Below are 23,964 nucleotides of genomic sequence, written 5' to 3'. Positions count from 1 at the left end.
GAAAACATGCTGGAACACATGTAAATAGACATTAATGGACTACAAAATATATTTAAAATGTGCTCATCATAAAAAGGACACTTTTATACATAGGATTTTATTTTGCACTGCTGTAACAATTTCATTCTAGACCAAGGGAGAAAAAGAAAGGATAAAACCACCACAGTGAGTAAACGACTAAAGCTTTTCTACTTTTAACAGGATTTTTCATCTGGTAGGTTTATTTTCATATCCCCCTCAAAACAGACAGCAAGCTTACCATATTTCAAAGATTATAGATAGGTCGCCACTGAAGGAAAAATTTTACACAGTCACTGTACATCAAGGTCGACAAACTGTCCTGCATGAAAATATACTTGGAAATTGTGTGACTAAAAGGGAACATTATTGTGTCTAAGGGAAGGTTAAGGGGGCATGGCGTGCCCTCTCGATGTGGTGCTCACTCTCAGAGTCGCTTAGTGTGGGGGTTTCTGCTTCTGCCCTTCCCACCATTACACTGTGTTTTCACCCAACAGCATCCATTAAGGCGAACAAATTCTTCTGTGAAGCGGTCTCAAGAAGTTGTGGACAAAGAGCAAACTTTTGGCATTGAAACAGGTTAACACAGACACAGCCTTTAGTGATACACAGTACGCATATTTTTCTTGGACTAGTGACAAGAAAAGATGAACATGCTCATTAACGATGTCAAAAAGCTTAAGAGTCAGTGTCCAAGCAATTCCTAACAACGCTTCTGTAGCTTCAAGCTCTGAACAGTATAGAATGTATGCAAATGCTTCAAATGCAAATGTTCACGCCTGGCGAATCACACCCAAGCAGGTTGTTAAACTATATATACAGAAAGCAAATGATAAATACAGAATTCAAAGAGTTCTTCTGTTTTTCCTTACATCCTTGAAAATTGACAAACCTTTTGAGGACAGTCCTATAATATTAAACATTAGGTAACCACAGGTGTTGGGAAACCTAACTACACAAACTGATTTAAAATACTCACCAGGACTTTGTAGTGTTTAATACAATTCAGCTCGTAGTTAAGGGCACAAGACAACATTTAACAAAAATAATCACATCAATTGACCTAGAAATCAAATGCAAATTGATATGAATACAATCTCCAAAATCTGTCTTTTTAAGTGAACATTAACCATTTATTCAAAGTTATACAAGAATCTGAAGGATTAAAGTCTCCTGTGACATAAAGCCATTTCAATAGTTTCATGTCTCAGCTGAGCATGAGGAAAGAGGGTGACAGAGTGCTTGGCTCCACTGGGCGGCTAGCCGGTGACAACAGACTCAGCAGCAGCCTCCCCCTGCTTGCTGTCCTCCTTGGTTGCCTGCGTGCGTTGCATTGGTAGCAGCATGCTGAGGGCCAATTTTAATGCCATTTGCCTGAAGTAAGAGAACAGGAACGTAAATAAAAGAGGACCCACCCAGAAGACTAAGTAGATTTTTAAAAAAAAATTTGCCTAGTTCTTAGTGAGTTAATGCTGCCAAACAGCTCTAAAAAATATTTGAAGTAGATTTTTTTGAAACCAGGTGGTTCCTTCTTCTAAAAACACAGAGGAAATGTTCTTGAAAGAAGTTTGTTATGGAATTGGTCAGCAGAAATCAGAAAATGCTGGTTGTGAGAGTTTCATAATGAAGACATTACTTGTGACAATTAGTACATGGAACCATTATTAAAGGATAAAAATATCCAAAGCCCTCGCTGCTCTAACACGACGTAAACTCTTTCCTCTAGACAGCATTTCTGTTCCATGTTGAATCAGCTGTGCAGGCTGAGGGGACATGAGTGTTCTGTGTCATCAATAATTTCTATGATCCCCAAAGACGTGGCAGGTTGCCAAGAACCCACACACAGAGTGGTTCTTTCATTCGTCAAACTCGCACTTGTGTCTTAACCCGCACTCCCTCAAGTGGATTTTACCTAAAAATACAACACTTTGAGAAAAGTAATACAGTAGCTCCAGAAATTAAGCTCTTAAGGAAACTTTGCGTCACAGCAAATCTCAGATTTATGGTGCTTGGCAGTTACTCTGCAACAGTAGTAGCCTTGGGGCTTCTGGCACCGGCTCAGTATTGACAGCGGCTGATGTGGTTTCTTTTCGCTCTTTTGACTCCTCTTTAATAAAAAGCATGCCCTATGGCTCATTGGTTCTGCCCCCTCTGGGCTGGTAGCAACTTCTTGAGGAATCAAGGAGTCAGCCTTGGCATTAGGCCAAATAAATAGCATGGCCTGTTGGCTCCCGACGGCACATTACAATCAAAGCTACACAAGGCACAGCAAAGCAGTCAGCTACTATCTGAAACCAGACAGAAACAGCACACATGCCCTTTAAACAGAGGCCCAATTACTGTTCAATTTATAGGGCATTAGTCTCTGAATGGTGTCACCTTTAAATAACTCAAGAAATATTGCCATGTAAGTCTAAAGATAAGATTTAAGGCTGTGCTATTCGAAATTTAAAAAAAAAAAAAAAAATCAAGTACTTTTTGGAAACCCAAGGCAAGCAGCTGAGAGCTTTATCTACATACAGTCCAACAGCATCCCTTAGACGTTTTTAATACAAAGTAACAGAAATGCTTATGTGATCACAAATAACACACTGTATTCACATAAACATTCCGAAACAAGGATGAACACAGAGGGGAATTTAGGTCAACATGACAGCTAGTGGACATTCTCAATCATCTAAGTGTCACACTTTATCCTAATCAAGGTGGTCAAATTGGGCTCAAAATAACATTAAGGAAAGCCATGCCAACTGTTAAATATATCCATTTATTTGGTCTCCTGAAAGATGTGTTTTGCTCTAATGAGAGAGAGTCATTTCCAAAGTGGGAATTGCCTTCTCTCGTACCTGAAGAGAGCATGTTACATGAGTTCACAGGACACACATTACACACTAGGATACTATCCCCAAAGAATAAGCACATGTGGGTAAATGGGGTCTTCTTTGCAACGGAGGGAATTTACATTATTTTTCATTGTTTGCAATGAACAGATAGGGCCATTTATTTAACCCAACGTCATAAAGGGACCCTCTCTAGAACATGAGCACTAACTACTGAGCTGCACTCACCAGGAAACATGAGAGCCTCCCTACTGTACTCCACACCCCAGGTAACGCAGCCACCTACCTTCTGTGCTACCTGTAGCAGGTTTTCAGTTAGATGACTGCTAACTAATGTGGCAATGGATGAGCAGTGTCTGACCCATTTTACGAATAAATATATAAAAAAATAAATAAATAACAAAATCATGGCTCCAAATACTAATTAAAAGACAATTTAAAATTAGTGCTTAGTGAACATGTTTGCACACACGTACCTCATTATTAATGTCAAAGACCCCTTCTTGGATTTTTTCATAAATTTCTTTTGCTGTGTTAATAAATGCCTGAAATATAAAGTAGAAAGATTGGTTTGTATTCAAAATCAACAGTAAAAGACCATTATGTACAAGCTCTATGGGACTGGTGAGGCGGCTCAACCGTTCGGAGAGTTTGCTGCTCTTCCAAAGGATTTGAGTTTGATCCCCAGCACCCGTAACCCAGCACCCTGTTACCACCTGTAACTCCAGCTCCAGGGATCTGAAGCCCCCCTCTGGACTCTGTCGGCAACATCCCCTAACCATGATGATGACGATGAAAAACAACTCTTGAGGGTTAGAGCTGGCTCAGAGGGTAACAAGCACTTGCCATAAAAACTTGATGGTCAGCTAGGCATGGTGGCACACACCTTTAATCCCAGCACTTGGGAGACAGAGGCAGGCAGATCCTGAATTCGAGGCCAGCCTACTCTACAGAGCTAGTTTCAAGACAGCCAGAGCTGAATAGAAAAACCCTGTCTTGAAAAACCAGAAAGAAAAAAAAAAAAAAAACAAAAGGCAAAAACCTTGATGGTCTGAGTTTGAGTCCCAGAAGGAGAGAACAGACTCCTGAAAGTGTCCTCTGATCTCCACACACGCAACAAGCATGACTGTGCCTGAATACACACCACACCACACCACATACTCACACACACACCCACACACCCTACATAAAAAATGTTTTCAAGAATAGTATAACATTTGGTAGATGAAAATCAATTTTTTGTGTGTGAATTGATGACAAAACCCTGATCATCTCAATAGATGCATAAAAAGCATTTGATAAAATCCAACTTTTCATCATGAATACATTCAATAAATAGAAACAGAATGTTAAACTCTTGAGTGATAAAGTATCTAAGGCGGTGGTTCTCAACCTTCCTAATGCTGTGACCCTCCATTACAGTTCTTCATGTTGTGGTGACCTCTAACAATATAATTATTTTGTTGCTTCATCACAACTGTAATTTTGCTACTCTTATGACTTGTGATGTAAATATCTTATATGCAGGATATCTGATATGTGAACCCCAATGGGGTCAAGACCCACAGGTTGAGAACAGGTGATGAAGGACAAGGCGTACCTGACCGCATCCTCCCTGAAGATTGAACGATTTTCCTCTAAGGGAAGCAAGGACACATGCCAAACCTCATTTGCATCATTAGCATTGTTTGCTCATTGCAGCCAAAATGCAAAACAACATGAACCCACTAGTGAGTGAAAAGTAAAATGTGGGCTACTGATGTAACATTCAGCCATTTAAAGGATGAGGGTTTGGGCTCCAATGCGGATGACCCTTGAAAACACAATGCATAAAACAAGTAAGACACATATAATTCAACACCATTTATATGAAATGTCAGAACAGTCCATTCATAGACAGAAAATATATTATTGGCTACCGACAGAAGAAGGAAATGAGAGCAACTGGCAACTAGGGATTTCTTTGTGGGGTGACGGAAATGTTCTTGAATTATTAGACTGTGGTGACAGTTGTATGACTCTGTAAATAACGGAAGTTTATCTAAATGTACACTTGAAAAGAGTGGATTTTATGGTAAGTGAATTCTATCTCCAATGTAAATATGGCCAAAGAGGGGGAAGAATGCATAAATTCTAAGTGGCCAATCGGTTCATCACAGAGGGTCATGGGAATCTGCTGCAAAATAATGAGAAAAATTAATCGCTAATGACTCACAAGGCACTCTGGAGGCGAGCACAATGAAAAGTGCGCAGAAGAACCCAGGCTAGCTAGGTACTTCACACATGCCGGCGTGTTTGCACCAGCTGACCTGAGGGGCACTGTTCCACACACTCACTGTGCAGCCTGAGTGACAGAATCTGAGTTAGCCCAGGAGACGGTTCAGCAGGTCAAAGTGTGTCAGCAAAGCCTAAGGACCCAAGTTCAATCCTGGAAACTAACTTCAAAATCCAGAAGGGGTGGCCCATGTCCAGCAATCCCAGCATTCCTACAGTGAGGCCGAAGGGGTGGGAGGGTCACCTGGACGCTAATGGCGGCACAGTGGCAGAAATTGTGGTGCGCTCACACACTCACGCGTATCTTCTCTCACACGCATTCTGTCTCAATAATCTTAATGGAGTAAAAGAAGCAGGACTCAGATGAGAAAGGGATACTGCTTATGTTGAATAATTTTGCCCATTCCTACACAGTGAACTACTACACCTGCAGAAAACGAATGTGCGAATATGTGTGTGTGAAAATAGTCACCAAATTAAGTCTGTAAATTATTCACAAGTACCCTATTTTATGCAGACTACGTGAGGTATTTTATGTAAATATTAGCAGTGCTACAAAGTATATGCAAACTCTGAAAGGGTCTAAACTATCAGACTTGAGAAAAAAGAGGGTATATATCAGTATTGTGAGGAAAGGCTTCTTCAGGTGGTATTTTATGAAAATTCCTAAGAGGTCTTCCCCTGTGCCACCAGTACCGAGCTGCTGGAAATTCTGAGAAGTAAGTACTCACAGAGAGGAAGAAATCATAACCCCCTCTTTTCAATACGGAAAACATTTGACGCTGAAGTTGCTATCATAGCTGTTGTTTCCCAATTAGCAGAACTGATAGGTTTTTTCACCTTTAGAGGCCTGACAGCTCCCCAGAGTAATCAATCTACGGCAGCTCAATTACTGTACCAAGTACACCCCAGTCAGCAAAGGAGATCTGACCAACTGTGGCAGGAACACAGAGGTATGAATATGCATAAATTCTAAGTGGCCAATCGATTTATCACAGAGGGTCATGAGAATCTGCTGCAAAATAATGAGAAAAATTAATCACTGATGATTCACAACTCACTCTGGATGCAAGCATGCTTTTCATGTGTGTGATGGTGTGTTAAAGTGAAGGGGAAATTTGCTTTCAGTCAGCTAAAAACTGATTCACACTCTTGAAAACTAAAGTTTTCTCTATAAATAAGTAAAAACTTAACTTTATTACTAATAACAAGTCAATTACAATAACGGCTTCAGAAACCTGGCTAACTGAATCAAAAGACACAGACTTTGTGAGGCTGCAACTTCCTACTGGTCCACCATGTGTGTGCATGCCAACATCATTAGATAGGCTATAAGGTCCCATATATGTAGGGCACCATATGCGAGAATGCTAACATTGCTAGACAGAACTACAAGGCCCCACAGGTGATGGAATGTCACAGAAATAAAGAGCTCTAACCCTAACCTAGTATAGAAAGACTCATCCAGTTTAAACAGTTTTGCCAACTTGTTGAGAAATCATTTAAAAACTGTTACTAGAAAGCTACACTGGTCCTTTCGGAAGAGTGGTCAGAAGAAGGGCCGTTCTGCTGCCAATGAGGTTGAATGCGGCATCAACATTCACCAGCACATCCATGGAGTGGGCTTCGAGAAGCGTGCTCCTCTGCCACTCAAAGAAAGTCGGGAGTTTGCAGGAAGGAGATGGGGACTCCGGATATGCACATAGATGCCAGGCTCCATAAAGCTGTCTGGACCAAAGGAATAAGGAATGTTTCCTACCACATCTGAGTACGCTCATCCAGAAAACGTAATGAAGATGAGGATTCACCAAACAAGCTCTACACATTGGTAACTTATGTGCCTGTTACCACCTTCAAAACTGTGGATGAGAATTCATTTACTGAATGTCAAATAAAGCTGCCTTCAGAAACAAGAAAGAAAGCTGTGCTCTGTAAAATTTCCCAACTTACTATACTAGCTTTATTCCCTGTGTTTACCACATTATCACGCACTTTAAAAAGCATGGTTAAAATACAGTTGAGATGGATTTTGTATCTGGAAGGCATGACATTAATTTTCTTTGAATTGAAATATATAAATGGTTATAGATTTTTCATTATAACTCAGACTCTCAACGGAGTAGTCTTTGAATAATGGCACCCCTACTCTGTAAGTCTCTGATTAAAAACTGAAGACATTAATTTTTTTCTACTTTTCCGAGTTTAATATAGAAAATACTATATAAATGCATTGTTTTAAATACTTCAAAGATTAACATTTACTATCTATTATTAGGAAACTAATGAGTGATTTTAATGATTTCTTAGAAGGTAAAGTCCAGCATGCCAAATGCAGACACCAGCACACCCATTTTTAACTGTATAGCTACTGGATAAAATGGAAGATTCTCTAAATACAATGAATACTAAGCCCTATTAAGGCTCTTTGGTAGTCAAATAAACCTGTTTTTATTTGTTTGTTTTGGTTTCACTGGGTAGCCTTGGCTGTCCTGGACTCGTGCTGCAGACCAGGCTGGCCTTGAACTCAGAGGTCCACCGGCCTCTGCCTTCTGAGATTAAAGACATTCAATACCACTCCCAGCCTGGTCAAACAAACCTGTCAGTTAGTATTGGGATCACAGATAAAATCTCTCCTTTCAAGATTTAAAAACTTCACTAATGAGAAGTACACAAGGATGTAATAATAAACTGGCCGGGATTAAAAACAGTAATTTCAATGGAGATGTCTCAGTGGTTAAGAACACTTGGTGGCCTTGCAGAGAACGCAGGTTCAATTCCCAGTATCCACATAGCAGCTTACAACTGTCTCTAACTGCTAATTCCAGGGGATCTGACCTGTTCTTCTGATCTTTCCAGGTATCAGGCACACACACGGTGAACATACACACACAAATGCAAAACACATAAAATCTTTAAAACATGCTAATTTCACTCTTCATTTCTTATCAGTCTTCATAGCCATTTTTTAAGTCCTGGTTCATACTGTCAACCTGACAAGACTTAGGATCACCTAAGAGACAGGCCTCTGGGCACGCCAGTGAGGAACAACCCAGATTTGGTTAGACTCTGGGCATGCCTGCGAAGGGAAACCTGGGCTAGGGTTTCTGGGCTCTTGGCACGTCTGTGAGAGATTATCTAGATTAGGTTAACTGAGGTGGGAAGACCCACCACCAACTGGCAGCACCATTTTATGGACAACTGTTCTGATAGGAGAAAAGGACATACATAACATGTAGCCCAGGTTTGATTCTCCATGAACACCAGCATTTATCTTTCTGCCTCCTCACTGTGGACATAATGTGGCAACTGCATCAAGCTGCTGTCATTTAACACCCTTACTCTGATGCACTCTCAAACTGTGAGCCCAAATAAGCCCTTCCTACCCGCCCTCCCCCTTTTTCTCTGTGTAGCCTTGACTGCCTGGACTCACTTTGTAGATCAGGCTGGCCTCAAACTCACAAAGACAGACCTGTCTCTGCATGCCAAAGTACTGGGATCCAGGTGTGTGCCACCTTACCTGGATCTTTAATTGCTTTTGACAGGTATTTTTTCCTGGTAACACGTAAAGTAGCTAACACAGTTTTGGTTTGGTTTTGTGAGACACGGTCTTACTTTGCAGCCCTTGCTGGCCTCACACTTGTGATTCCCCTGCCTTAGCATGACCAACCCCCCTGTCCCGATTACATGCATATGCCACAGTGCCTGGCTGAAATGTTGGTTTTGGTTTATGCAGATCTCTTTGAGGGAAAATTCTTTTAAGGTTTTAATAGGGGGGAAGGGGACAAACAACAAGGCAAACTTGGCACAGGGCAAAAATTTATTGAGAAAATGTCAAATTAGTTCATCGTAAGTACTGTGAAACAATGTCTGGGCAGACACGTGTATGAACCACAGACAATCTCCTTGTAGCCAGAGAGTCTGGGAACGCCACGCTCCCGTGCACTGTGCTCTGGCCTAGCACTGTTCTCCCATGTCAGTCTTCATTTCGTCACCAGTCTTCCCCCTTTACCATCCTTTAATCAATTGCTTTGTTCAGTCCTTTACATTCATTGTCTTCATTAGCCATTAATTTTCTTGCCTTCTACTTCAGGCACTAATCTTTCAACCCTTGGCAAGAGTTACTTGAATAGCATTAGTACAAGGCAAAATTTCAAGAACTTGTGCAGACAGCACAAGTTAAATATATATATAAGCAGAAAACAGTACAGATGAAGGGCTGTGGGTGCACCAGCCAAACAACCACTACCACCAGACCCACTACAAATGCGGCATAGCTCAAGAACCAGCTCAGGTAACACGCATGCTGACAAGGGCACTCAGTAAGCGCTGAGTACAGACAGAAAACAGTTTCCACTGTTGCTGAATGAAAACTAGTTGGATGGGAGACTCTAAGCACAAAGACTCACATTTTAGGCCGAGACAGAGAAAAGGGCTTTCTGCCTTAACTGATAAAAGATGAGTGTTGGTGCAGTGGGTCCTAACACTTAACATACGTAACACTGCGAGTGCTTGCTGAAGAGAGGCAGGAGTGATGCAGCCCGCTTTTCATTACAGCTTTACAGTCTTGACATTCAGACACTGGAAAGAAGTCTGTCTGTAGCAAACTTAACAGATTTAACTTAACAGATTCATTTCCTTATGTATCATACTGCCACCTGGTGGCAAGACAGAAATTATGACATCTGCTAAGTCTAACTTCAAAGTAACTCTTCAAGTATCCTGAACAATTTTACTTAAATACGTTAAACAAATGTTAAGAGAACAAAGTCTCTGCAACACAAATGACTTTGTAGTGTTCTCTTTGAGCTGGGAAACATGTTATAACAAAAAAAACCCGTGTTTAATTCTCTTCTCAAATGCTGAAAACAAGTACATGTATCAATTTGCCTGTGCTAAGATAATTTATAAAGTGCTTACCATAGGAAAGTCACTACACTAAGTATTTTATATAGCTTACATTGTTTCCTGAGAGGAATTAAAACGCTGTCTATAAAAACTGGATTCCTTTCAAGAAAGTGTATGGGTGGGGGTGCAGCTGCACCTCTGAGCCAGCACCGAGGTACAGGGGAACCAGCTCTTCTGCTCAAACCTCAGCACCATTTGACTCGTGTGTGACCCGAGATGAAACGCTCATAGGAGAAAGGGCGCTGAAGTCAGCCAGCCCTGCAGACACAGCACAGTAAATGAACATGATCCCTGCTCGTCAGACAATTAAAATACCTTCATCAAAGAGAACATTAGCTATAAGTCACGCATGGAGTGAGCGCTAAAGAGTAAAACACACTGAGACAAGGGTTGAGGTATTTTAAGTAATTAATATATCTTTAGGTCACATAAAACTTCTATTACACTAGATTTCAAAAGTATTTGCAATTTATAACTTCTACATTAATTGAAATGAATCCATAAAACCATAAAAATTGCACACACCTCACATGATGTCTTGGCCTGCTTGTATATAATAGTGAAGCACGGTTAATTACGTCAATCTTTTCCTTTCTCCTCTGGGCTGGTTTTAAAGCCAGCATGTGATGTGATAGCTTCATGAAGACACGAACAGTGTAAAAATAGGCAAGGGAGTTCAGAGGTCTCCTTGACATATCAATTTAATTTCCTTTGGATATAGATCAGTAGTAGGATCAACTGCCAGATGATACGGGAGTTCTGCTTAAGTCTCCTGAAGACCTCCCATACCTCTGTTCTACAATGGCTTCACTAGCTACCCTATGTTCCAGCCAATAATGTGTTTTCCACACATACTCACTACCATCTGCTGTAATTTCACTAGATGGGTGTCATGAAGATCGAATGAGATTGTGGTAAACTAGAGAAAGCATCCCTTCCCAGAACTCTAAGGACTTTTGTGCTCTTAGACGGTTTTGTTGTTGCTGTTGTTGTCATTTCTGGTTTCACACAGATTTCTAATCTTCTATGTGAAATGATACAGGGAGAAAAAGAACTAACAATTAGTTAAAAGACTAAGAAGAAAACTGGGTGGTGGTGGCACAGCCTTTAATCCTGGCGCTTACGAGGCAAGATGCAAGCAATTTCTGAATTCCAGGCCAGCCTGGTATACAGAGTAAGTTCCAGGACAGCCAGGGCTAGAAGAAACCCTGTTTTGGGAGAGAAAGAAGAAAAAAGGAAAAGAAAAGGAAGAAAAGGAGGAGGAAAAAGAGAGGAGGAGGATGAAAAAGAAGGAAAATGGAAACTATTTTGAGACTCCCAATCCCAGTTAAAATGCCTAATACCAAGAAAGCCAGAGACAACAAATACTGGTGAGTGTGTAAGGAAAGAGGACTCTTATGCCCTGTTAGTGGGAATGGAAACTGGAGCAGCTACTATGAAAACTGTTACTAGATGCTTCTCAACAAGCAGAAACAAACTACCACATGACCCAGCCAAAGGGCTCCAGGGCATATTCACAAAGTTACATTTACTTACTTACTTGTATGAATGTTTTGCCTACATATTTATGTGCACCATTTGCACGCCTGGTGCCCGGAGCATCAGATAAGCACATCAGACGCCTCTAACTAGAGTTAAAGAGCACATAGACCGCCATGCAGATACTGGAATAGAGCCGGACAGCTCTGTATGAACAATCAGTGCGCTTAAAGCCTGGCAGCAGCGGTGCACCCAGAACTCAGGTGGCAGAAGCAGGTGAATCTCTGAGTTTAAGGCCAGCCTGATCTACAGAGAGAGAGCTCCAGAATGTCCACGGCTACACAAAAAACTCTGTCTCGAAAAACCAAGGGGGTGGGGTGGGGAAGGGGCTCTTAATCACAGAGCCACCTCCCTGGCCTCCAAAGAATGCTCAAGTTCTGCCAGAGATAGTCACGCTTATTGCTACACTATTCACAGTCGCCACAAAACGGCCCAGTCTAGATGTTCACCAACAGAAGAATATGACACACACACACACACACACACACACACACACACACACACACAAATGGAATTTTTATTCAGCTACTAAGAAAAATAGCATAACATCTGTAGGATACAAATGTAAATTATATAAAATAGCTTGATGCCGAAAGTCAAATTGTATCCTATCATATCTAGATTTAAGCACTTGTGTATTTGTATATATGTATGTACATGTGTACATATGGCTATGTGGATATAGATCATGAGACCAGAAAGAAAACGGAGAGTAGAAAAATGGTATTAAGTAGAGGAACGAAGCTAATAGAATACATGTGATACAAAACCAGAACGGGAAGCCTAAAACCTAAGCCCAGGCTCTATGTGCACGTGTGTGTATTGACTGGTAGTGGGGGGAGGCACAGGAACTATCACAGGGCACCTCCCAAGAGGCCAGACCTAACCATATCCTTAATGGGCATTTCCAGTGCAGAGGACACACTTGTGGAGGAGAGAATCCATGCCACTGATGACTAATTCCTACTTTAACATAGAGAATACATTGAGGTGTGCTCGCAACCAAAGGGCTTGACTGTCAAATTATGGAATGTGGTGCCCAGCCTGTGGGGGGGCCACTACACATTTTAAAGAAACTGGAGAATAATGATAATTTTTCACCTTTTGGAAGATCTCAGAAGTAGCAGACTGAAAAATGAAGGAGGGAAGCCTAAATAGGAAGCAATTGGGTCCAATAACGCAAAGGAAGGTAATACAGATTAATGGAACTACTGACTGAAGGGATAGGCAGGCACATAGGAGAAATATTGGAGGCTGGACTTGCGCAGCAAAGGACTCCAGCTCAGTGCGAGCAGGCTACAGCCATGGGTCTGAAGAACATTCACGAAGTGCTCTCTAGGGGAGCTGAACCTCCTAATAAAAAGGCTGTATCAACTTGTATCTAAGGGGCATCTCCACTCAGTCTTGATAAGTATGAAGGGGCATAAAGAGATGCTATCACCAAGCCAAGGAAGCTATTTTATAAGGGTATGCTGTTTAAGGTAGGAATGGAAATTCGTTTGTTAGCTATGGCAATCACAAGGTAGGAAAAACTTACCCATGGGAGAGGAATTCAGACACGAAACTAAGGAAAAGGACTATGGGAACTCACTGAAAGCTAAAAAGGAAAATATCCAGGCCCGGAGGGACGGGTTTTTACTTGGAAGACAGTTGAGACTTGATATATAATTGTATGTTGTTGGCCAGGAGTGGCTAGAAAAGGAAGGGATGGAGATCATGAGGGGGTTAGGGAGATGGGGGTGCACTGGCAGCCTGTCCCCTGGTGACTGAAGTGGAGCCTGCACTGCAGCAGGAGCCCTGGGCCACCTGCACACACAGTCGCACTGGAAAAGCACTCATCTAGCACTCCGCATCTGTATAAAAGTGCGTGAGACACCCGGATCAAAAGAAACAGCAGTTTTTGTGCCTTCTGCCACATGTAAGTGATACCATCAATCCAAGGGGGAAAACCAAGCCAAGCCAAGCCAAGCCTTGAGTTGCTAGGCTATGCTAACAGACGTGAAATTGCCCCAAAATACACAGCGGGGTGAGAAGGGTGTGTAGAAAACTAGGAGTGAAATAAAGAAGCAATTTCCCCAAAGCAAGGTTTTCCTCTCTGCCTAGGATACCCTTAAATACATAGCAAGCCTCCTGCCTCAGCCTACTGAGCCACCCTACCTAGCTTCTTCAGTACATCTCTCCCCAGTGGGCTGGCTCTCAGACATTAACACACTGCTGTGAATTCTGGTTCTTGAACAGGAAGCAAATCCAGTTTTTCCTATCCTTGATGGCCATGAGACCCCAAGCAAAACTATCAGTACTGGTATTCTCGGATGTGCGGCAGTATGAAGGGGAATGACAGGAGCCTGCAACACCTCTGAGTCCTCTGTGAGCAATGGATATTACACAGGAAAGCACTTAAGAACACACCCTCTGCATCTGGCTGCATTGTTACTCTAAGTATGTACAACTCTTAGACATGTGTTTAAAGAGACCAGGGACAGCTACCCAAAGCATCTCAAAGGTGAATTATTAGGAGACAACAGAACAAGAAGAACATCCTAGTTGAAACTGGATGTCTTACGTTTCTGCTGCTGTGATAAACGCCATGACCAAAAGCAACTCGGGGAAGAAAGGGCTCATTTCATCGTATACTTTCAGATACCAAGCAAAGAAGTCAGGGCAGACACTTGAGGCAGGATCTGGAGCAGAAACCACAGGAGTGTGGCTTTCCCCATGGATCGCTCGGCTTGCTTTCTTATACAACTCAAGACCACAAGCCCAGGGGTAGCACAGTGCCCCCGTGGGCCTAAGGCCCACCCATATCAATCAGTAATCAAGAAAATGGATTATTGATTTGCCTTCAAGCAATGTGATAGATTTTCTCTATTGAGATTCCTCTTCTCAGATAACTCCAGCTTGTATCAAGTTGACAGAAAACCAACCAGTACAATGGTCTTTCAATTACACTGGCATTTAGGGAAATGCAGTCTGAGGGGCACTCCTACCACACTTACGGGTGCATTCCTTCAGGGTCTGGAGTCACCCCAAGCTGTGGAGAATCCACCTCATAACAGCAATGCACTCTCACTATAATCTGCTATGTGAAAAGCTTAATTATCATTGTAAAATGCATGAAACTAGTTGTTTGCTAACAAACACACGTTTATAACGGAGAAGGCTTTCATGTTTGTGTGTAATGTTTATGTGTACAAATATCTGTGTGTTAATGTTAATATGTGATCCCTCTTTCTTTTTTTCATAGCCATAGCTAAGTCTAAGAAATTCTTACCTTCATAAGTAACACCTAATTTAGGCATAGTTGTGTCTTACTTTATCCTCTTTATAAATTAACCTCATAGTTCAAGAAAGATGGTCTCAATTCTTGTAAGAGCAAAACAGTTGGCTCATCAGAGGTTACTACTAAGAGTAGAGTACCACCGAGGAACGATGCTGGTGGCACCTGCACCGCAAGGGTGAGGACAGCCAACCTGGATCCATGGATCAGCATCACCAGGACGTGGCGTAATACTGAGGTTCCTCACTGTAGCATTGTACAGAAGCAGCCCACTGAAGAGAAGGGATGTTGTCTTACTCCATTCAGCCATCAGTGAAACAAAGCACTCGTAATATCTAAAACCCTACCCCAGTGAGAAGAGTTGCTGCTAATTCAGCACTTGTCAACCAGGACTAATGAAATTTTGGACCAAACAATTCTTTGCTATATGAACAGTCTTTTGAAGTTTTCCCTAATACTACTTGTTCCTTCTTCCCTTAAATCATTAAGCTGATTAATAGTAAACAGTAAATGTATAGATTATAGTAAGCTTATTTCCAGCTAATGCTGAAACAACAGCAATGTTATGTTACAAATACTCTTAATCACTTAAAGGAAAACCTAACCCAGACCTTGGTTTCTACTTATATCACAGAAGCCAGATCTTTGCTAAAATATATAAAAAGAAATAAAGGGTCCACTTTTAAAGACCAACAACATACCACTGGGATTTAACCAGTAAATGCATAATCATGTAGCCTTAATTTTCTAAAAAGAACTCATAGTCAGATGATCCACTAATTAGAATACAGGCATGTTTATGAATCACTATCTTTTAACATAATTATCTTTAAATAAATCACACATGTTAAATGATGATACATAGGTGAAATATTTACTCATTTGATTGTTTACACAGCTGGGACTTTGAGCACAGAGTCTCAAAAATGATAGGAAAATGTTCTAACCCTGAGATATACCCTTGACCTCTAATGGTTTTATTCTCCCTGCAACATGACAGGACTGTTTTGTCAGCTTCAAAATGAGCTGCTGGATAAAAGTGTGTGGCTTTAAGATGGCTTTTACTTAATGAAATAATTGATTGTGCTTAAAAATCTGACGTGTATGGGGGTAGGGATAGGGGGCTGGAGAGATGGCTCAGCAGTTAAGAGCAATTGTTCTTGCAGAGGACCTGGACATGGTTCTAGTACCCATAAGGAAGCTCAAACCACCTGTAACTCCAGCACCAAACATGCAGGTGGTGAACATACATATGTGCAGGCAAAGCATTACACACGTAAAAATTTAAAAATCTAAAACTAAAAAAATTTTTCATGTCGACACTGAATGAACAGTTAGCTGTTTTACCTCCCAACCACGTCTTGCTTATGCCATACTTACTGTCTTTTTGTTTTTATGGATATTAGTCTAACATCTTCAATTACTTCTGAGAGAGTGTAAACATAATACAAGCCTTAACATTAACCCCATTATATTAGATGCATTGTAAACACAACATTTAAGAGGGAGTGGGCTATAGAAAAATGTGTTTTTATTTTATTTTATTTTTTTTATGGAAAGGTCATATAAAATCCCCTAAGTATTACGCCTAACACAACTTTATTAACTTATTTATTAACATGAAAAATAAATTCAGTATTCAAGAATTCCTAAATTATAATTTAATCTTTATAGTTTACTATAAAACTTTATAAAGTACTACATTTAATTAAAGTTGGTTATTACTATATTTTACAAAGCTTTATTTATATTTTGTGTTTAAGTACTTTGCCCGTGTATGTTCCACAAGTGTGTAGGTGCTCGCTGAGGCCAGAAGATGGCATCAGTTCCCCTATACCTAACTTCACAGATGACTAAAACACCATGTGGGTATTGATCTGAACCCAAGTCCTCTGAAAGTGCAGCAAGTGCTGGTAACTCTCAAGTGACCTCTTAACTACCAAGTGACCTCTCCAGGAACAAAGTTGTTTTTGTTGTTGTAGTTTTTTGTTGTTGTTTTGTTTGTTTTAAACCAACCTTTTAATTTTGACATAACTGTCAACTGGTATGCAAGTTATAAAGTAATATAGTCACCTAATATGATTTTTCCTTAGTTTTCCCAATGGTGACGTCCTAGAAAACTATACTACACTGTTACAAATGAAATAGCAAAATTAAATAAAATTAAAAAGATGATTACTGTAGCGCTCTGTGGTGGTTGAACAAGAACAGTCCGGTACGCTTATATATTTGAATGCTTAGGCACCAGGTAGAACACTTTGATAGGATTGGAAAGATTAGGATATTTGGCCTTGTTGGGAAGAAAGTGTGTCACTTGGGGTAGGTTTTGAGGTTTCCAAAGCCCATACCAGGCTCAGTCTCTTTCTCTTCTGCTGCCTGCAGCTCAGGAAGTAGAGCTCTAAGCTACTTCTCCAGTACCATGCCTGTCTGCATGCCTGCCATGCTATGCTCCCCACCATCATGATAATGGACTAAATCTCAGAAACTGCAAGCCAGTCCCCATTAAATGTTGTCTTGGTCATGGTATCTCTTCACAGCAACAGACGAGTGACTAAGACAGACTCTTAAGTGTTGTCTTTTTATAGTCTCATGCACTTCTTCCCATGAAATACCCTTCTGGTTGCTGGCAGTGACCCGTCTGTTCTACGAACTCTAATTTCATTACCTCAAGGAAAGGGGGAAGAAAGACTCACAGAGTAGACAAGTAAGCATAGTGTTTGATTGCAGTGAGCTTGGTTACCTAGAGGTTCATCCAGTATTTTCATATGGCAACAGTTTTTCCCGTTTTACTTTTTAGTAAGGACGTTTCTTTAGATACAAAGGTGCTAGCTTATTTCTAGCTTAGAACTATTATGAATAAAGCTGTTATGAATATTGGTCTAGAGGTTGCTGTGCCCATGAGTATAACTGCTAGGTTGCTTGATAGCTCCATTTTATTGTAGACTGATAAGTTATCTTAGCCAGTTTGAGTGATCTGGCATCTCCACTCCCTACCAGCATTTGGTGCCAGCTGTTCTCTCTCATTTGGGCTATTTTGATAAGATATGTCATGCTCTCTCCTTAAGGAGTTGTTTGTTTGAGACAAGCTCACACTATGGAGCACTGGCAGGCCTGAAACTCATGATATAGACCAGTCTCAGAGATCTGTCTGCCTCTGCCTCTGCCTCACCACTTACACTAGGCCAAAAAAAATCTACTACTATGCCAGCCCCTTTAAAAATCTTTCTTTTGAAATCGTGTCTCTCCAAAGTTACCCAGCCTCCCAAGTAGCTGGAATTATAAGAACATACCACAATGCCCAGCATCCCTGCTTTCTAATATACTAATAGACATGTTTCTAATAGACATGTTTCTGGCATGTCTCTATAAAATCTTAAGTACAGCACTAGATACACATATATACTACACATCTATAAGTAACTACCGTCTACTAGTGCTTTCACTTTACCAGACTGAGTCAAGTTCAGAAACCTTACTTCCCATCATGTCCCTTCATTATCTATGGTTTAGAACATTCCCTTTGCCTAACTACACTGAGCAGGGTTGCTTCAGCTATCAGGCATACTTTCTAACACTCAACAGTGTGTCATTCTCATTTTTATTATGTTTTTCTGTCATTACAATGCACTGAGATATAAATATATGTAGACATATATATGCTTATATATTTATCATTTCATTTCCTATAAACATTCTTCTATGGTAGCCCTGCAGTTGACAAATTTAGACAATACCTTGATTTTTTTTTCTTTTTTTCTGAAAGATGTTTATGGTAGGTACAGGATTCTAGGTTAACAATTCTTTGCTTTCAGCTCTCGAAAAAATGTGCCATTTTCTTCTGGTTCCCAAGATTTCTTTTGAAAAATTCTTATGCGTATGAATATTTTCCCTGTATATATGTATGTATGTATGCACACATATGTGCAATACTCATGAAGGGCAGATAAAGGAGTGGGAAGCCCCTCCAATTGGAGTTACAGATGACTGTGAGCTGTCACATAAACGCAGGGAACTGAACCCCAGGCCTCTGTAAGTGCAGAAGTGCTCGTAAGAATAGAGCCTTCTCCAGCTTGTCTTGTGGTTTCTACTGAGAAAGCTGTCATTTAAATTGCCGTGTCCGGCTCTTCAACCTCCCCCTCGTTGCTTTAAATTTAAAAAGTTTTCTTTTTCTTACACTTTCAGAAGTTTGACCATATAGAGCCTTTCTTTGCTATGGATTTATTTGGTGTTATTCTGTTTGGGTTGGCTCAGCTTGAATCTGTATGTACCCTCCCTCTGACCTCACAATCTGTGAAGCTTTCAGTCATTTTTTGTTTGTTTGTTTATCTTTTTCAGAAACATAATTCTTTTCCTTCTTCTTCTAGGTCTAATAACACAAAATGACCTTTGTTATAATCCCACAAGTCTATTTGGTACTATTCATTCTCCCAACCCCGCCTATTTTTTCCTGCATTTCAGAAGGTGCTTTAAAATTTTTTTGGGGGGGAAGCTAGGGGTCAAACCAAGTGTTTGATTTATACTAGGCAAATGCTACACCACTAAGCTGCATACCCCTAGTTTATCGCTGTAGTTTAAACTGGGCAATTTCTATTGTTCTAAAACTTAAAAAAAAATATTTTGTGTTATATATAGGTGCTTTGCCTACTTGTGTGCCTGTACACACGCACACATTGTCTACAAAGGCCAGAAGAGAGCAGCACATTCCCTGGAACTGGAGTTAAAAGAAGGTAGCTGCCATGTGGGTGTCGGGAATTGAATATAGGTCTTCTCGAAGAGCAGCAAGTACTTGTAAATCCCTATGAGCCATCTTCCCAGCGCCAGATTCTACTGTTTATCATGTCACTTGCTATTTCTTTTCTTAGTCACCTCTCAGACTTACTAGTATCAGTATTTATAGCTCTAAGTTCTAAAATTTCTTTTTGTAAGTTTTGGTGGACATGCTTCAGGTTTACTTCTATAAACAGCACAGGAGGACCCTGGCTTCATGCAGTTACCAAACAGTTGTAGAGTCACACCAGCGGAGACTCCTCTACCCTCTAAGGAGTCTTCATGTGGCTGAGCCTAAGCTTGAGCTGGAGCTGTGGCGAGAGCTGAGACTGCCTTTTGGTTTCAGGTGAGTGATGAAGACATGCTGACTGAGCTTAAGCACCTCTGTGGGCTTAAGGAAGGCACAGATCTCATGACCTCATTGGCCTATACCTTCTTTAGTTGTTCCTTCTGGCAGCTCTTGGTATATGCATGTTCCTCAGAAACTCAGGGTCTATCTCTTTAAAGAGTGCCAAAGTTTCATGACTGCGGTTTATGTGATGCTACTGTGTGTGCTACAGTTCTTGAATTTGGCCATATCTGCTTCATGACCTGCTTCCATTTAAGACATTTCACCTCAGTAATTGTAGTATCTTTTCCATTTCAGTGATCTTTTTTTTTTTTTTTTAAGACAGGATTTCTCTGTGTAGTCTTGGCTGTCCAGGAACTCACTCTATAGATTAAGTTGGCCTCAAACTCACAGTGATCCACCTGCCTCTGCCTCCCCAGTGCTGGAATTAAAGGTGTGTGTCACCACCATCACCTGGCTCTCAGTGGTCTTTTTGCTTTTGTTTCAGGGGTTTTACTCTATACCCTAGGCTACCTTAGAACTCAACCACCCACTGGCCTTGAAATCACAAGAATCCTATCTCTGCCTCCCAAGCACTGGAATCACAGGTATGCAAGCCATCACACGTACCTCTTCTCATCCAGTGTGAGCTTCCTGGTGTAGGTATGCAGGGAGTCTTCCACTGGAAGTTAGGCATTTTGAGGGTCACACTATGAGACTCTGGGCTGCAGTTAGCCAACTGCTTTGTGGGCTTCCTCTGACACTTTTCTCTGACACTGGGAAGCGTGGTACTATTGCTTTACTGCTAAGTAATACTGGGAAAATCTTAGTCTAGTGGTGGATACGGGTCCTCTTATAACAGAGTGAATAAATAAATAAATATCTATTTATTTATGTATTTTATGTATATGAGTGTCTTCAGGTACATCTGTATGACAGAGGAGGTATCAGATCCCATGGGACTAGTTAGAGATGGTTGTGAGCTGCCATGTCGGTGCTGGGAATTAAATCCAGGACCTCTGCAAGAGCAGCCAGTGCTTTCAACCACTGAGCCATCTCTCCAGACTTACTTGTTTTGTGTTTTGAATTAAGGACTCACTGTGTAAACAGGCTGGCCTGAAACTCACCATGGTCTGAGTCATTCCCTAAGAACTGATATTATAGGTGTGTGTTACCACAAGCTTCTGTTTATCCCTCTCCTGTTCTTTCTTGGTGGCACTGAGATCTAGGCCATTTATGCAAGTCAGACAAGCACTTTATCATACCCCAACCTAGAACAGCACCCTAAGACTCAAGATCCCCTAAGAGCTTTCTCTCTCTGCTGTATCTATGGGCCTCTTTCCTGATACTCTGGCTTTCTTTTAGTTGTACTTGGCAACAGGAAAAGTTAATCTAGTCTATCTTCTCAGCAGCAGAAGTTAGCTACCAAGTTAGTTTCAAATTCATGGTCATCCTACTTGAGTCAGCGTCCTGAGTGCTGGGATTATAGGCATTAGTCACTATGCCCCACTCCATTCCACCCTCTTTTAAGTACAGTAATAGTCTTAAAATACTTCAACATAATATATTTAGCTTTGGGGAGGCAAATTGTTAAGTAAAATACTATTTTCTTATAAGGCAAATTCTTGCTCAAATGAAATTTAAACAATTGGTTTATAAATCATATATATATATATATATATATATATATATATATATATATATATATATATGAGAGAGAGAGAGATATGCTTATCTACTCCAGAAACACAGCATTTCATTCAAATATTCAACCAAAAGGACAACAGCAATTTACTGCTTAAAAATAAATTGTTATTTGTTAAGGAACACACACACACACACACACACACACACACACACACACACTAGAGACAGAATTAGAAGTCTAAACTTTTCCCATGAATTGAAGCCTTGTTATCTGACCTCACAGTATGAGTCTTCATTAATGCCTTAGATGTCTTGAAACCCTTCCCCACCAAAGACTGGCCTTATGATTTCAACTGCAACACCACCAACAGAGGAGAAGCTCTCTGAAACAATTTCATACATTTACGTGTGCATTTCTCCTTGAAGACAGACAAAAGGGTGGAAGGTATTTCTCACTGGGTGTTCTGTGTGAAGGGAAATGTATGTTATCAAGCTGTAATTACTGCTACTAACAAGCACTAGTTAGTGCCGTAGGAAATGCATTTAGAATCATCCCAGGGTACCTCATCAAGTATAGATAAGTGTATCTTATCAAGGAAGACTTCTTCATCAAATAAGATAGTGTCACAGAATTATTACAGTTAATTTTTGAATTCAAGGGTTAAGGAGAAGAGCACCAAGGATTAGCTTAATATTTACTAATGAGATACTACACGAAAAGCGCTACACTAGCTAATGTATGGGGCCTTTTCCTCGGATATACTTAAAACAATGAGTTCTTCCAGCCACTGTTTTCTAGGGTCCCTTTCAGTTATTTTTATAAGCTGTTCTCACCTAGGAGGAAGAAATTTATCATTACTTCAAGTAAACCCCTCTCTTAGCCTCATTTTCTCTTTTCATAAAATGTAAAATATAGTAAATTCTAATCATGTACTAGTGTAGTATATCCAAATAATGTAGCATAAAAAATGTGTTCATGAAACTTTAGGCTCATTAAATCAACAACAACAAAATGAGGTAATTTAATTTTCACCCATTACAGACAGCACAATTCTTAGGCAATGATACTGCATACAGAGAGACGTACTGACATATGCAGGCCACAGGGCTTCAGAGACAAGAGATGGACAGGAAATACACATAATAAAGAATTAAAAAAAAAAGCAAGCTACTGTTCTATTTTATTACATTCAACAACTACTAGAAACTTAACCTTACAGAATAAAGAGCAGTAAATACAATATTAATGTCTATGGACTACACCTGTAAGCAAATGGATGCGGCCCTAACTTACTTACCTCCTCTACATTGGAAGCAGTCTTGGCAGAAGTTTCCATGAAGATAAGTCCATGCTCTCGTGCAAAAGCTTCACCTTCTTCTTTTTTCACTTCTCTCCTAGATTCTAAGTCACTGAACACAGGAGAGAAAGAGTTTTATCAGTAACTAGCATAGCACAAATAGAGGAGTCAGTTGGCAGAAAATGCACCATGGGACTCAACATTACACTGACCATTTTTTCAGCAGTTTCATTCCTAACAATTTGCTTTATTATTCAGGGTGTTATGAATGTCAAAATGTCTGAAATACACTGCCTACTTTCCAGTGACTAGAATTCCAGCAGAAAAATATTCCAAGCCTGAGTTCCAGAATGTTAAGATGCTTACAGCAGTAGCAGGAAGGCAGCTAAGGTAGAGCACCTCATCTTCAAAAACAGTAGGTTACCAAAGCAGAAAGTCACCTGGCTAAAAATGACAGTTTAAAAGAAGAGGACTAAGCCTATCTCCTCATCCACTGTCCACAGTTCCCGAGTTTCTAAAAATGTGTTAAAAAAAAATCTGCCATCTAACTCCCCAGAGTTATAAGAAACTTTGTAAACCCCAAAGTGTTTGGAGCTGAAACATGGATTAGATTATCTTGATTTAATGCTCAGTTTCTTCTTAAAGCAAAACCACAGGGAGATGGGTAGGGACACACAGAAGTCAACACTGTAAGGCAGTTAGTCTCCTCTCTGTTTTTTCATAAAGAACTGGATTAGTGCAGGACAGAGTTTAAGCATGCTTTATTATAAAAGTTGAAAACATTGATAATTACTGTATATAAATGCATTAATTTACATAACTTAGTATTTCTGTTTGTCTTTCACTCACCTAAAGCAAGAACGAGCAATCTAATGAAATCTTTTCTCACTTGAATTTTATGTTCAGTTAGATATTTTTCTCATAATAACAGAAAGCTGACCGAAGTACTAAAGCCTTATAAACCTTGCTGGGCATGGTGGCAAATACCTTTATGTTGGGCCGGAGAGCGAAGGGACTAAGGGAGTTGGACAGGAGCAAGAGTGGGGTTGAGGCATGTCCAACTCTTGTCCT

The 23,964-nt window shown here is 40.5% G+C and overlaps 1 protein-coding gene across 1 annotated transcript in view; it reads right to left on the bottom strand.

Moving 5' to 3' along the window:
- Nucleotides 1–78: 78 nt before the first annotated feature.
- Rab2a (RAB2A, member RAS oncogene family) overlaps nucleotides 79–23,964 on the bottom strand; it is a 63,947-nt gene continuing 40,061 nt past the window's right edge. Inside the window, exons 6-8 of the mRNA XM_021645022.2 lie at nucleotides 22,894–23,005; nucleotides 3,335–3,403; nucleotides 79–1,392 (exon numbers count right to left, since the gene is read on the bottom strand). Coding sequence (XP_021500697.1) covers nucleotides 1,297–1,392; nucleotides 3,335–3,403; nucleotides 22,894–23,005 — 277 coding nt within the window. The 3' untranslated portion in view covers nucleotides 79–1,296. The remainder of the gene's footprint in view (nucleotides 1,393–3,334; nucleotides 3,404–22,893; nucleotides 23,006–23,964) is intronic.

The sequence above is a fragment of the Meriones unguiculatus genome, chromosome 6, assembly GCF_030254825.1.
Source record: "Meriones unguiculatus strain TT.TT164.6M chromosome 6, Bangor_MerUng_6.1, whole genome shotgun sequence".
Lineage (NCBI taxonomy): Eukaryota > Metazoa > Chordata > Mammalia > Rodentia > Muridae > Meriones > Meriones unguiculatus.
This window is presented reverse-complemented; position numbering and strand designations above follow the sequence as displayed.